The sequence below is a fragment of the Xenopus laevis genome, chromosome 5L, assembly GCF_017654675.1.
Source record: "Xenopus laevis strain J_2021 chromosome 5L, Xenopus_laevis_v10.1, whole genome shotgun sequence".
Classification (NCBI taxonomy): Eukaryota; Metazoa; Chordata; class Amphibia; order Anura; family Pipidae; genus Xenopus; species Xenopus laevis.
The window spans coordinates 22,146,245-22,162,862 of NC_054379.1; the positions used below are offsets into that span (position 1 = coordinate 22,146,245).

Below are 16,618 nucleotides of genomic sequence, written 5' to 3' on the forward strand. Positions count from 1 at the left end.
TTATCACAGTGAGGTTTCATTACAGTTACTTGATAAAATCTAAACAGTAAAAACATATCTGATAACGGCTCGTCAATCGGACTGGCCGGAAAATTTTCATCGGGTGCCTTTGAAGGCACATGAACATCGGCCATTGTTAGTGCTGAATTGTCAGATACAGGTAGAATTTTGTTGTTTCTATATGTATATCTGATGATTCAGCTCTACACGTGTGAATTGCAACAAATGATCTTTCTTGGAAATATCTTTACTAGGAAAGATCGTAATAGTAACGTCTATGGCCAGCTTTAAACTTACAGGAATTTCACCCTTGTTTGGAAATCTTTCATGCAGTGACTTTTCTATATGTGTGGGAGGGAGCTGCCATTTTGTTTTTCCTATGCAAGGCTTTCAGATATCCTGGTAAACATGCTAAAGAAGGAGAAGAAGAAGACTCAAGACGCAGTGTTTGAAATGACATCTTCTGGCTTTAATGCCCCCACGCAGCACTCAGACAGCCGAGCACAGTTCCGAAGTTTAGACACAGGTCCCAAGTCGTCTGCGGGTGTAGAAGATGACAACGGATCTCAGGAATGGAGGTCACATTCTTTTCCCAGGAAAACAGGTGCGTAACGTACAGAGTCAGAACTAAAACAACATGACATGAGTCTATATCCCCCGTTCCAGATATCAGAGCACCTATAAAACCAAATGTGCTTTAGAGACATCACATCAGAATCTCTGAACTGACGTTCCCTTCCAAAACCGCTATTGTATAGTCCCTGGAAAGGAGCTGCAGCCAAAGAGCTGTAAGTAAGACATGTAAGCTCCTTCCAGATGCAGAGTGGTCTCCAGCCAGCAATATCAAATGGGGGATACGCAGACTGAGAGAGATGGACAGCAACCTACATCTGGATCTAACATTATTCCCGGCACTGGCACGTGCGTGCCCACTCATGATCCGACTAAATCCCATGGAAAGTCTGTTCTGTATGGATTGAGGCAAAGGTATTCTATCACTTCCCGAAAATCATTATGTATGGCAGCTTAAAGAGGGGGCTGTTTCTGCAGCGACTCTCAACTTTGCCAGAACAAAACCCAAGCCACGAATATAAGGATATTTAATACATAGTCATCACATACATAACCGGGTCCCTCAAGACTTTTCTCATTCAGTGTTGTGCCAGGTTCATATAAAATAATTGATCAGGAATTATTATCTGTAATTATAGGGAAATCATGTTAAAAGAGCCAGAAGCAGGGGGCAGACCCTGCCAGCAAAGCAGAAGATTCGTTTAAAGGGAACAATTCAGACTTGTTCATGGCAGTTGGGTGGGTGGCACAATTTCCTAATCCATTTTACATCTCTAGCAATTACTTGAGCCTTCTTCCAGCTGTGATCACATAATAGGGATGCACCGAATCCACTATTTTGGATTCGGCCAAACCCCCGAATCATTTGCGAAAGATTCGGTCGAATACGGAATCCGAATCCTAATTTGCATATGCAAATTTGGATTTGGTTCGGCCAAGCAGAAGGATTCGGCCGAATCCGAATCCTGCTGAAAAAGGCCAAATCCCAAACTGAATCCTGGATTCGGTGCATCCCTATCACATACCATTGACCTGTGTCATCACTGACCCTGCCATGCAGATAGGCTGAAAGTCTGATGTCAGTACATCCAAGATGGTGGACATTCTCAAAAATACTCTATAAATTATGGTACATGCATAACAAAGTGGGCAGACTAAATATAATATTTAGGAATATTCAAAGTGGGACCATTTTTAGATAAAATGTAGGTTTGGGGGCTTGTCCTTGTCCTTAGATGGAGAAAATTAGCTCTGTATAAACTGGGGATGCACTGAATCCAGGATTTGGCCTTTTTCAGCAGGATTCGGATTCGCCGAATCCTTCTGCATGGCCAAACAGAATCTGAATCCTAGTTTGCATATGCAAATTATGGGCGGGTAGGGAAATCGTGTGACTATTTGTCACAAAACAAGGAAGTAAAAAATGTTTTCCCCTTCCCACCCCTAATTTGCATATGCAAATTCGGATTCAGTACTGTATTCAGCCCAATCTTTTGCGAACGATTCGGGGGTTCGGCGAATCAAAAATAGTGGATTCGGTGCATCCCTAGTATAAACAAATACCTTCCCTACATCACAGTTTTTGTCAGGCTTTGAGATAAGGAGCAATTCATTATAGAGAGGCCTTATCTGTGGATGGTTCAAATATTGTACTACCAACTCCTCCTCAAACAGTGACTCAATAGAACCGGGAAAGAAGTTTCAATTTCTTGTATACTGCAAGTAATAACAAAAACCTTAGATAGAGGCAAAAAGTATGTTTCGCACAGTCCCTATTCACTGAGCTCACATTAAACAAGGGGGGGATACTGCCCCTGTATTGAAAAGATACTTTTATGCAGGGGATATTTTCCTCTCTGCTTTCAGTTCATCCATCTTGTGATAAGGCTGCTCCGCTGGCTCTAAACCTGAGCAGCACCTGAATCTTCTATAAGGCAGAATGCAAGGAAATTGATGGCTCTCCATGGGATTTATGTAGTGCATTTGGCCCTACACACACTCATCCAGAGCCAGAGCTTTTATTTTCGTAGTTTTTTTTTTTTTTTTTTAAGTTTCGGTGTCTGTTTCTATTTTATTGGAATAATGAAAAGCGCTGCTTGTTCAACGTGGAAGTTAACAAAAAGGCCATATTGTTCTCTTTAAAATAGCAGCGGCCTGAGCTTTTTCCCTTAATGTGACTTGTATGTGTGTTCCAAATCATCACCTGGAACCATTCAGTGCTCCGAAAATCCCCCATGACTCACTGCATCCTTTAACTCTTTGTGGTGCTGAGCCAGGCCCGGCCTGTCTTCTGATATGGGCTGACGGAGAAGGATACACTGAACAAGGAAAGGCTATAATAGTAATATACCCACAAGCAGAAATCTGGCCCAGTCCACTTGACACACACACAAATTAAAACTGGTCGTCCTGGACAGGAAGTGGTTTCCTTGAATGAAAGGGATTGGAAATCAGTGGGAAAAGACAAAGGGAGGACTGGAAAGGGCACTGGGCATTTTAACCGCCACAAACCGCTAGCAGTGGACAAAACACCAGTGTCCACCTGCTCCTAATACTATTAAAGGAGAACTAATGAGTAACTAAAGAAGTAGCTAGAAATGTTGTACATTATGTTTTGTGCTTCTGTACCAGCCCAAGGCAACCACAGCCCTTTAGCAGTAAAGATCTGTGTCTCCAAAGATGCCCAAGTAGCTCCCCACCTTCTTTTCTGCTGATTCACTGCACATACTCTGTGTTGCTGTCACTTACTGAGCTTAGGGACCCACTAACAATACACAGTACACATAGAATAAAAATGTCACAATATAAGGCTGATTAGTAATTAATACAGATAATTACTACATGGCAGCACAGAAACCAGTGCAACTAGCATCAGAATTTAATAATCAGCCCTGTAGCCTCAACTTATATAACAGACCAACCTCATTTTCTGCTGGATAATTAGTGACAAGCCCTAAGCTTAGCTTCTCAACAGCTGCTCAGAGCCCACTGAGCATGTGAGTGTCACAGACACTTTCCAAGATGGTGACCCCCTGTGACAAGTTTGAAGTCCTGGATCATTGCTGCTATTGACAAGCTGAAACTTTAGGCTGGTGCAATGAGTTCAGTATATAAAATATGGCACTTTTTAGCCGTACTCATTTTTAGGGTTTAGTTCTCCTTCAAATGAAAAAGGTCCTATTGGATGGACAGTTGACAGGTGGATATGAGTGCTTTATTGCATGTCCGTGTGCCTTTACCCTTACGTCTCAATCACCCCAGGGAAAAAGTTGCCACCCCTTCCCTGAACACAGCTTGGTGGCAAGGAATTGTTGGATGGCACTCTTGCTTTATATACACAATGTACTTGTTAACACTTCTGTATTCGGTGCTAACGTTAGCCATAAGCCAGTGGGCACGATACTCAGTGTTTACTGATTGCCCATCACCTGGTATCTAAACTGGTACCTTAGTATAAGTGAAATAGAGCCAGGCACTCGCAGTTTGACTGCAAAGTTTTATTTCCAAGACATGTTTCGGGCAAAGCCCTTTCTCAAGTTATAGGGCTTTGCCCAAAACATGTCATGCAGTTAAACTGCCAGTGCCTGGCTCTATTTCTCTTATACTAATGTATTCGCCTTATATGGACAAAGGCAGAGCCTAAGGTACGCTAAAGGCAGCAATTGGAACCAGTTAATTACTCTAAACTAGTACCTCTCTGCAACCAAATGAGGATCCTATGGGGCACTTTGAGGCCCCAGCCAAATGAAATAGGAAACCAACAGATTTTTTTATTTCTATTACCTGTATCAATTTTGATCAAATAAGACAATGGCCTATCATATGTTATCCGTCCATTTGGCTTGTGGGTCAATCAGTTGGCAGGGCCAGAATTAGGGGTAGGCAGAAGAGACACGTGCCTAGGGTGCAAAGGTAGAGGGGAGCCAGGCATGTACCTCTTCTAACGCCTTCCCCTAGTTCCAGAAGCTGTGGCAGCAGTTTTTTCCTCTTGCGCCTACTCACTTGTGTGTCCTTTGCATATATGCATCCTCTGCGTATGGCGTATGGTCGAGTTTTAGAGGTTATTAGAGTTTGAGTAAAAACTCAAATTTTTTGGGATAAAAAAATTCAAATTTTTCAAAATGTATCATGCCTGAAGCTGCAAAAGGCCACAATCTGAAAATACTCCAACTTCAAACCTGTCAAGGTGATATAGAAGTCAATGGCAGAGGTCCCTTGAGCCATTTGAAGATGTTTTTAGCCTTAATGATGTTTGGGTTTTTTTCTGTGGTTTGCACTAGAAAACTACACAATACGAGCTAATCGAGTTTTTTTCCGCTGATAACTTCCCCCCCAATTGCATTCATTCAAGTTTTTTACATTCAAGAATTGGGATTTCTCATTCAGACTTAAATCTACCCATAATTTAGAGAGTACACTGTATAATAATGGCACATAAATAAATGTGAGAAATAGAATAAGAGCATGATGGTTGCCATGTTAGTCATTAGGCCACAAGCTATTAATGATTGAGGAGTGTGGAGCTGATATGGGGCAATTCCTTTCCAGGAACATCTTGTTGGGCATCTCCGTGCCAGGAATGGAACTGGGCAAATGCTGTCTGTATCCAGACCTTATTTGCTTCTTATTATAAAAGACTTAGCAGCTTTCTTTGCTTGGCTCCCTGATACTATTGTGTGTAACTAATGCTTCCAATCCGCACCGTTTGGCAGCTAGATTTATAGCTCTAATTGGTCAGATATGGACTTGAATCCGCCTTCCTGTGCACAAGATGCTTTCATTAGATTACTGTAAGGGCAGTCAGGTTATGGGGTATTTCTACCAAGAGAGTGGAATGAGAGATTCATTGGAGGGGAGGAAAGGAGTTTTCACTATCAGCACGGGGAAGGGTTTCTTTACTGTAAGGGCAGTCAGGTTATGGGATTCCCTGTCAAAAACATAGGCTTTTTTTCCCCATTTTATCTGAACCATTTGAAATAACAAATTAATTTTGTGGCTGAACTGGTAGCTAGCTACTGGGGCATCCAGGAATTCTGGACCTTATTTGTAGGCTCCATCCCTCACCCTGTATGATATAATAGTTCTGTGACACCCTCAGTATATATGGACAGATCAGGACTTGGATTCATAATAGGTTCTGGCATTCACAGAGGCCCAAGCAGCCCCCCACCAGCCAAATAAATAATGACTGTCAATGGCAACTTACAGCAGCCCCTCTGGCATTTGCCAGAATCCACAGATTGCCAGTCCGGGCCTGATTATGGAGACAGAGGAGAGTTTGCCCGTTGGCATGGGAGATCTCGCTGATGCTTGTTGGAAAAAAACTCATTTTTTTAGGATAAAAATAAAGGGAAGAAAATCATTTGGAATGCACAGCGATGTTATAAAACCAATCTATATTTAATCTAATCCCACTTCTGGACACATGGCCTCTCTAAGGAAGCATACGCCTTATTGTGGTTTATGGCACAATCGCTGAGAGCGCAAGAGGTGCCAATGCATTGGCAGAAAGCTATGGTGAGGGTGGAGCCCTCTAGCCGGTCACTCCTTGTTTTTAAAGCCTTATGCAAGAAACGAGAAACTGTCTGATATCTGATAGAGACATTTGAGTGTCAAAGCATTCACTTTGGTAAGATTGGGGCACTGATATAAAAGGATATATCAATTGCAATACTACCTATGTGATATATCTGATCACGTGCCTTAAATGCCAGATGCAATATGTGGGATGCACAACTAGAAAATTGAAGGAAAGAGCAAGGGAGCATATGAGTCAGATAAAAAATCCACGAATGGCGGAAAAGAGTAATATTACTAGACACTTTACTGCCTGTAACGGAGGAGACTTGGAATTTTTCTGCATTCAAGGGATAGAGAGAGTCAGATTGGGAGAGAGAGAGGAGGTGGCCAGTTGAGCCTTTTAGAAAGGAGAGAAGTATTTTGGATTTTCCATTTGGGTACACGTTTGCCCCTAGGTCTCAACCATGAGTTTGACGTCACCTGTTATATCTGAAGGGGTTAATAGTGCTTAAGGTTTCTAGGTGGGGTAATCTATAATAAAGAGAGAGCTAGTGACGGTTTTTATAAATAATAACAAGTGCAAAAAAAGTGAGTGTAAATTATTTTTGGAATTATACTGTCTCAATGTGATATGATGTATATACTTTATAGATATTGTTAAACCTAAAATACTATTTGAATTTACAAACAGTGATACATGCAATAGAATACAAACACCCCACACAGGCAATTATGGGATTAAATTAACAAAGTAGGGTTAATCCCTCACAGTTTTTGATTGGTTTTAAAGAAAATGGGAGGGATTAATAGGGTATAAATCCCGCAGAGGACATGCTGTTTACAGATACACCTATGACTAAGCGCCGGAGGGTGCGAAACGCGTAAGGTGGGCCTGGTGGTGTCAGTTTGTATCTGAGTTTTAATGCTAATTTAAATAAAATGATATTTTTTTACTGAAAAAAGCCTTGGGACAGTTATCTTTGGATAAAGGAATTTTTTGCATGTTATTGCCTGAGAACTGGGGCGAGTCCCTTGGGCTTAATTAGATGGAAATCAGATGTGGACTCCCAATTGATGTATAAAAGATTGGGGCACTTGCCCAAACGGCCGGAGTGCATTTATATCTTCTGCTTCCCATGGTTCTTAAAGGGAAACTAAAGTCTAAAATAGAATTATGCTAGAAATGCTGTCTTTTATATACTAAACATAAACATGAACTTACTGCACCAGAAGCCTTATATAACAAATGATGTATGCTTTCAAAGTTGGCCACAGGAGGTCACCATCTTGCAACTTTGTTAAACCATCTTTGCAAGACCAAGACCATGCACATGCTCAGTGTGGTCTGGGCTTCTTTGTGGAGGCTCTTAGGGATCGTCGTAAATTATCATAACATCACAAGTCAAATAATATCTGTACTGTTTTTATAAAAAACCTGACTTTATGTGGTTAAATTCCCCCTTCATTTACATGCTCTGACTGCTGCAGATACGAATCTCTGCATAGTAGCCGGCTGCTCTACAGGGAAACAAACAAAGCTGCTTCCCTGCTGTTTGAAAGTATGATCGATTCCCTGCAGAGCAGCTAGGGACCGTCTGAAGTTTCTTATCCTCGGCGGTCCGAGCAAGTAAACGAAGGGGGGGTTTCACTGCATACAGTTAGGTTTCTTATATAAAAAAAAACATTTTTCTTATAAAAACATTTTTTAATTAAAGTATTTTGGAGATAGATTTCTTTTTCATTAAAGAAAGTAAAAATGGGATTTTATTTTTTTGCCTTTACATCCCCTTTAATGAAAGGGGATGCCTCTTGTGCTGGATGTGCAGTGATGAAGGGAGTATTTATGTGTGGCTAGGAGAAGTTTCTCACATTCCCAGTGCATAGTATAGGAAACCCCCATATCACTGAGGTGGCCATGCTGGTTATGGGTTAAGAAGTGGTGCAACATGATAGCAGATCTAGGGGTGGCATTTTGCTCCCGTTACAGTCAGGGAGGTCTTTTCAAGTTGTGTTTTACCACATAAATAAAGGCAGAATGCTGGTGATGTGCTGGTATCTGATTGGCAGGAACATGCACCAGCTCCCTTCTCACCATCTGCCAGTGCAGGTAGAGCGTGTGTCTGTATGTGCCATGGGTCTTGTTTCATATTAATAACACAGATCCTTTACAGGGCACTGCCCTTACTCATCTCTTTGACCTGATACAAGTGGTAAACCGTGATTTCTCTTTTTTTTGTTTAGGTGCAGTGGCCCCCGCTGGGTGGATCTGGTAAATGCTCTTGTGGGTTTAAGTTTTCCCTTGTATCATTTACTGTTGATCTCTGCCAGGCTGCTGCTTGGCTCTCTGCGTCTCATCCAGCCTAGTTATTACAGCTGCACTCATTACTGCTAATCATGGAAATGTGGTGTCCAATATATTAGGTATATTAGGAGTATCTGTCATGGGAGCTGAAGCATTTTTGCCTTGATATCGTTAGAGCAGGGGTGCCCAACCCTTTTTACCCTTGAGCCACATGCAAAAAGAGTCTGGGAGCAACACAAGTATGAAAGATGTTCCTGGGTGGTGCCAAATAAGCTCTTTGATTGACCATTTGATAGTCCCTATGTGGACTGATAGCCTACATAAGGCTCTGTTTGGCCATAAGCCTGGTTTTTATGCAACCAAGAATTGCCTCCAAACCAGGAATTCAAAAATAAGCACCTTCTTTGAGACTGGGTGCAACATCCAAGAAGTTGGTGAGCAACATTGCTTGTGAGTCACTGAATGGGGATTGCTGCTTTAGAGGAAACCTTAGTGGCTCCTCATATCCTTATAAAGTTGTGTGGGGGGAACTTCAGTGGTTGGTTTAGAGCTCAAGGGCACAGTTTATTTGTATGTTTCTATTGTACAGTATTTCCCTGATGGACTTGGCATTGTAGAATATTCCTTGTGCAGGGATACTGTCACCTCAGCTGCCAACCCCAGCAATATTATCATGGGCAAAAATGCCTGTTTGGAATTGCAAGTCAATGCGCTGTGTCCTATTCTATTAATGTATATAGCTGCTGCTCTGCACCTGCTAGGCACAATCCTTATGTACCATTAAAAGAACAGTTCAGTGTAAAAATAAAAACTGGGTAAAATAGGCTGTGTTAGTTAGCCAAAAATGTAATGCATAAAGACTGGAGTGACTGTATGTGTAACACTACAGAACACTACTTCCTGCTTTTCAGCTCTCTAACTCTGAGTTAGTCAGCGACTTGAAGGGGGGCCACATGGGACATAACTGTTCAGTCAGTTTGCAATTGATCCTCCGAATTTAGCTCAAAAGCAACAGTTATGACCCCCTCTCAAGTCTCTGATTGGTTACTGCCTGGTAACCAATCAGTGGAAAGCAAGAGAGCTGAAAAGTAGTGTTCTGGCTATTATGTTAGACATCCAGTCACTCCAAACTTTATACATTACATTTTTGACTAACTAACTATATTGAAAACATGTTTTAATTTGCACAGCCTATATATTTACCCAGCTTTTATTTTTACACTGAACAGCTTTTTTTGTTCCATTTACAACCCGTCGCATCGTCTGTCCCTAAAGCACAGAACACCGGATGCACACGGAATAAGGAGCAATTAAAATAACCCATATGTGCGGTACAAGGATTAGATTAGTAACCCCTCTAGGGGCAACTGGTTTTATTTACTCCTTGTGTTTAATTGAATGGATAACTAAAAGAACCTTAGCCAGTTAGTCCTGTAAATATCAAGGAATGTTTAATGGACTCAGCATGGAAGGACGCACCTGCAGCTTGCCACCGCAGGGCTTACAATTAATAGTGCTGCATCTGGCACCCCTTTGCCTTTAAAGATGTTAATTGGAACTGAGGCTCTTTAACCTACACCTGCCATTGAGCAAGTGATAAGTACAGTTTTCCTGAATTGCATGTAACACAATGTCCATACAGCACCCACGTGGCACCCATAATGATGCGATTAGAGTGAGATTAAAAAAGGGTAAGAATTGCACCTTTGTTGGCACATTGTTTGGATCTAGCAGAATAAGGCCCTAGCTTATTGCGCACATAGAACATTCCATGTCTGTATATTCCCATTTATTCGTATACTGTATGGGGGTATTTATTAAGGGTTGAATTGAAAATTTGAATTTTCAAAAAAAATTTATGGTCAAAACTCTCAAATTCGAATTGGGAATTATCCAAACTCGATTCCAGTTTTAATTCAAAATCAAATTTCAAGATTTATCATACTATGGCCCTTTTCAAACTCGACTAATCGCCATCTAAAACCTGCCGAGTTCATGTACGTCAATGGGAGAGGTCCAAGGTCAAGGTTTTTTTCGGAGAAAAAACTTGAATCGAGTTGAATTCAATTGGATTCGAATTCTATTCTAGCTTTCGAGTCGGTAAAATTTGTGCGAGTTTTAGATGTTTGATTTTTTTTATTAACTAATCCCCCAATTGAATTTCGAATATATTCAATATAATACAAGGAGTTTGAAAAAATTCACATGAATTTGCAATTCGATCTTTGATAAATGTGCCTCTGTGTGTTTTGGAAGCTGCCATATAGCTTCTCATATTCTTATTAAAGAACAGGGTAACTGTTACTGCTGTTGTATGGATACATGGTACTGTATCTTACACCTGTCCATGTTCTTGATAATAAGTGATTGTGATATCACCTACTACTGGCAAAGGATGCTGGGAGCTTTTTCCCCAATATCCCACAGATAAGCAGGTCCCCCCTTATATGAGACACATTCTTGGGGAAAGGAGGCTCTGCTTCTCAGGTTAAGTCGATTCAGTTCTTATTTATTTTCTTTAAATCATATACAAGATGTACCTGGCAGGGTGACACTGAGCAGATTTCCTGGTGCAATCGTGCCAGGGCACTGCCGTTCCGACTCTCCGGTGTTATTCCATACAAGCAGTGACGGGGGCAAAACATCCTCATGTGTTTCCCTTGGAAGCCTTGTGTAGGTCCTTTAAGGTAATGGCCTGGTGCCAGGGACAAAACTACTCTCTCAGCCGCCCCGGACCAATTTACAGACTCACCGAGCACATTTTTTCTGTGGTATTTTTTGTAATAACTCCCTGCACTTGTCATGCCCTGATATGATCATCACAGGATATGGGTGCAGTAGCATGTACTATTCATATATATATAATATATATACAAACAAGTGATTGTAACACACTCTGAATATTGGGGAAAATGGCCAGGTGCATCCATGAGAAATGAATATGCATATGAAAAAATGGACTCGAATAAATGAGTGAAAAAATGTATGTTTTGTCAACAGTCTGGTAAGCAGACCTCTTAGCAGGACTGAAGCATTGACAAAAAAAATTTTTTTTTTCACTCTTTCATAACTCCCATGAGTGCTCCATTTTTTTTCATATATATATATTTAGAGGATATAATGACATTCCTTGTATAGTAACCTTCTTTATATAGTGACCTTTTTATAAAGTGACCTTCCTTGTATAGTGACCTTCCTTGTATAGTTACCTTCTTTTTAAAACCACCTTCCTTGTATAGTGGACTTCCTTGTATAATGACCTTCCTTGTATAGTGACCTTCCTTTTATAGTGACCTTTTTAGAACCACCTTCCTTGTATAATGACCTTTCTTGTATAGTTACCTTGCTTTTATAGTGACCTTCCTTTTATAACCACCTTCCTTGTATAGTGGACTTCCTTCTATAGTGACCTTCCTTGAATAGTGACTATATATATATATATATATATATATATATATATATATATATATTATATATATATATATATATATATATATATATATATATATATATATATATATATATATATTACAGGATATAATGGCATTCCTTGTATAGTGACCTTTTTTATATAGTGCCCTTCCTTGTATAGTGACCTTCCTTGTATAGTGACTTTCCTTGTATAGTGACCTTCCTTGTATAGTGACCTTCCTTGTATAGTGACCTTCCTTGTATAGTGACTTTCCTTTTATAGTGACCTTTCATGTATAGTGACTTTCCTTTTATAGTGACCTTCCTTGGATAGTGACCTTCCTTGTATAGTGACCTTCCATGTATAGTGACTTTCCTTTTATAGTGACCTTCCATGTATAGTGACTTTCCTTTTATAGTGACCTTCCTTGGATAGTGACCTTCCTTGTATAGTGACCTTCCATGTATAGTGACTTTCCTTTTATAGTGACCTTCCTTGTATAGTGACCTTCCTTGTATAGTGACCTTCCTTGTATAGGGACTTTCCTTTTATAGTGACCTTCCTTGTATAGTGATCTTCCTTTTATAGCGACCTTTTATACGTGTGTATTTGAGGTGTTTATGACCTCACAACGTGTGTTATACCCTAGTTAATTAACATATTCTCAAGTGAAACAAGAGGTTAAATTTAAAGCATATGTCCATATATCTGTATAGGTGTTTAATGTGATCCATATTCGACCGGTCCTTCCAAGGGTCTTCCTGGTTTGTGGATAGGTAGTGCTTGCTCATAATGCAATCAACAGTTCCTTGAGTCCAATTGGGACTTCCTTTTATAGTGACCTTCCTTGTATAGTGACCTTCCATTGTACACTTTGCCATATAGTAAGAGTATCGTTAGAGTACATAGGTAGAGTACAGTACTATACAGTAAGAACATTGTACACTTTATCACCCAATAAGAGTATTGTACGTTATACTCTACAGTAAGAGTATTGTACACTATACCATATAGTAAGAGTATTGTTTACTATACTATGCACGAAGAGTATTTTATGCTATTCTATACAGTAAGCCATAAAGTAAGAGTGCAGTATTGTACAGACCTTTCACTTATGTTACCCGTTTCTCTAAATAAGACATAATAATGATACCACAGTGTGTTCCTGCTTCAGTCGTTCATTCTAGCGGAGGTTTGCTGTTACGCTATTTTACATTTTTGATTTAGTGCCATGCATCCACTTCAGTCTCAGAGGGGCTGCAAACCCGCAGGGAGCAAGAAAGGGTGTTTGATGCAATTTGTTAGTGACTCGCTGCAGTTACTGGGATTATGTCTTGGTAAATAAATAATGCTGTTTGTCTTTTTAAAGGGAAATATTTGGTTAAATCAACTGGCTGCATCTGGGATTTATTTCTGAGCATACCATTAATGCCTGGCAGAATTTTCCTATGCGGGCGGTGATTTTTTTGCAAAAATCCACTGAAAGATTTGGATTCTCCATATAATTCATATAGACAAAGATTAATATCAGCAGCCAGCATAGTTATGCAAGGTCTGTGGGATGTTAATGGGATAAGCTGTGACCCCTGGGGCGCTGCTGCCACGAGGCAAGTTAAAAGGGATGCTGTCATGGGAAAACATTGAAATCCACTTCTCAAAAGAGGAAACATGTTTTTATATTTATTTTTGAAATCTGACATGGGGCTAGACATATTGTCAGTTTCCCAGCTGCCCCCAGTCATGTGCTCTGATAAACTTAATACACTCTTTACTTCTGTACTGCAAGTTGGAGTGATATCTCCCCTTTCACCCACCAGCCTAACAACAGAATAATGGGAAGGTAACTAGATAGCAGCTCCCTAACACAAGATAACAGCTGCCTGGTAGATCAGCACTCAGTAGTAAAATCCAGGTCCCACTGCAACACATTCAGTTACATTGAGTAGGAGAAACAACTGCCAGAAAGCAGTTCCATCCTAAAGTGCTGTCTCTTTCTGAAAACACATGACCAGGCAAAATGGACTGGGATGGCTGCCTACACACCAATATTAGAACTAAAGAAAATACAATTGTTGGTTTAGGAATGAAATTTTATATGGTAGAGTAAATTAATTTGCAGTGTAAACAGTGTAATTTAGAAATAAAATCATGTTGAATACCTTTAAGGATTTGCCTTGCCTGCAGGTGTATCAGGGGCAGCACTCACCGCTCCTGGTAACTTTAAGAGCTTAAATTTCGGTTTTAAAATCAGAATCTCTGCCTCAGGGTGGCACATGATCACCACCAATGACAGCCTAGAGCACACTGAGCATGTGCAGTGCCACTGACAAAAGATGGCCAAGAAAATCCAAGATGGGGAGCTGCTGGGGACAACTTTGAATGCCTGAATCATTACTGATATAGAGCTGCTTTACCTCTGTACTATGTTTATTATATAAAACACTGCATTTCAAACCATATTCTTTGTTAGGCTTTAGTTTTCTTTTAAATCCCTTTAAAGTTTGTGGTTTTGAGTCTGAAGCATAAAGTTCTGTGAGTGTTTGTGCTTTATAATGGTTGATTGTATCTACCAGCAGGAGAGGAAATGTCTCTTGGACGGCAAGAAGCATTTGAAATCTTCAAGAGGGATTATCCTGACCGAGTCACAATTGAGGATAACAAAAGGCTCCTGAAACAGAGGTACAGTATCCTGCAACAGTACCCCCTAGAGGTTGAAACACATGACATCATCCCATATGCAGCTGTTTTGTTTACAGTATTTTAATGGGACCAGGACTATGGTCATTAGGGAAATGGGCTAAAGCCAGTATATTCCTCCTAGAAAAGAATCTAATTCAGGTTTGTCCATCCTGTGGCCTGAGGGCCGCATGCGGCCCAGAATGAATATGAATGCGGCCCAGCTTGAAGGGAAGAGAAAAGAAGAGAAATTAAGAAATAAATGTATGGAAATACAGAGAAAACAAGAGTGAAATAACACTTTGTGCTCTCTAAGTCCAGACACATTAACCTCAGTCTGTCATCTTATTAGGAACAGGCTTACTATGCCAGGTTGTAACAATGTGGTGACCTATGGAGTAGGGAGGATGGGGGACTCTACCCATTGCCCAGTTAGTAATAATAGGTCTGTTTAATATCCAGGTGTCCCATATTCCAATGTATAGCTCCATCTGGTTATCCAACTGGTATTGTAGTTCTTTTCTGTGTATTTTCTTTAATTTTACAAATCAAAAGTGTTTGTGTATTTCATGTGTAGCCCCAGACAATTTTTCTTTTTCCAATGTGGCCCAAAGAAGCCAAAAGGTTGGACACCCCTCCCTGATCTAATTGGTTAACCAAAGGATGTAAGCGTCATTCATATTATTATTTTGATATTAGCTCATAAGCTACAATAGCAAAAAGTCCAACTATCCACTTTGCACTACCCCCTCTAGCTATCCCGCTATTCCCCACTATCCCCATTAGAGGGACTTCCTGTTTTCTGCCAGAACAGCCCCAAGAAATCAATATGATATAAATACCCATGAGAGATCTGACCAGTACAGTCACAAACAAGCCCCACCAACCCAACCGAACAAGGGGCGAGGAGCAGGCTTTGAGTAGTAAGGGAAAAGAGCAGCTTTAGCAAGTTCAAACACTGCAGTGGGAAGACTTCTATTTATGTTTTATTTTTTTCTAAAAGATACTACAGACTCTCAAAACTAAACCCAATACTGCCATATATATATATATATATATATATATATATATATATATATATATATATATATATATATATATATATATATATATATATATATATATATATATATATATATATAGTAAAATAGAAATGACCAGCAACACCGAGTTCTTTGGTGAAAAAAATCAAAGTGTATTCATGTAAAGCCGACGTGACGTTTCGGTCCACTCAAGTGCCTTGAGAAATGAATACACTTTGATTTTTTTCACCAAAGAACTCGGTGTTGCTGGTCATTTCTATTTTACTATCTATTTAATTTACCTTGCACCCGAGGTAAGCTTCAAAGGCGGGGTGCTGCCCATTTGGAAACTATTACATATATATATATATATATACATATATATATATATATACTGTATATATATATATATATATATATATATATATATATATATATATATATATATATATATATATATATATATATATATATATATATATATACACACACATACAGTCTGCCATATTATAAATACTGAATTGCTTTATGGAATATCCCTTTAATACTCAACAAACAGAATTGAATGACAGCGCTAAAATATCGTAGCATCCACTCGGCCCCTATCTCAGCACTCGCTATACAAACATACACTCAGCAAGAAAGAAAGCCATTCTGCTTATGGCAGAAGATGTTGCATTCATCTCTCCTGCGGAGGTTTATTTGGAGTGACGGAGGGTTCTGTTGATTCATGGTACTCGGACACAGAAAACTTCTCCTTGCTTAGTCAGAACTTTATACCCAACATGAGTGCATCCGAGGAAACCACACTCCTCTGAGACAGACTGGCCAAACAGAACCAAGGCCACAGTGACTGGGATGCTAGTGAGTCATTGCTTTTCTTCTGGCCAGACTCTTATTTATAACCCATTAAATGTGCGTGTCATGAAAATGCGACGCTGTTTGTGGGATTTTTTAAAACCCCATTTGGGTATCAGATTTAAATATTTAATAGCTGACCTCCCAAAATGAGGGCTCATGAGCATGTGAGTAATCTGTCTGGTTTCCAGCAAGGTGGTACAGGTATGGGACCTGATATTCAGAATGCTCGGGACCTGGGGTTTTACGAATAAC

General features: G+C 39.9%; 1 protein-coding gene across 2 annotated transcripts in view; it reads left to right on the top strand.

The window, feature by feature from the left end:
* Positions 1–16,618, top strand: part of LOC108716514 (kinesin-like protein KIF6) — a 142,251-nt gene that overhangs the window by 80,507 nt on the left and 45,126 nt on the right. The window contains exons 13-14 of one of the 2 annotated variants that reach the window (XM_018262701.2): positions 395–604; positions 14,381–14,486. In XM_018262701.2, coding sequence (XP_018118190.1) covers positions 395–604; positions 14,381–14,486 — 316 coding nt within the window. The remainder of the gene's footprint in view (positions 1–394; positions 605–14,380; positions 14,487–16,618) is intronic. The other variant, XM_018262702.2, reaches the window with a different exon arrangement.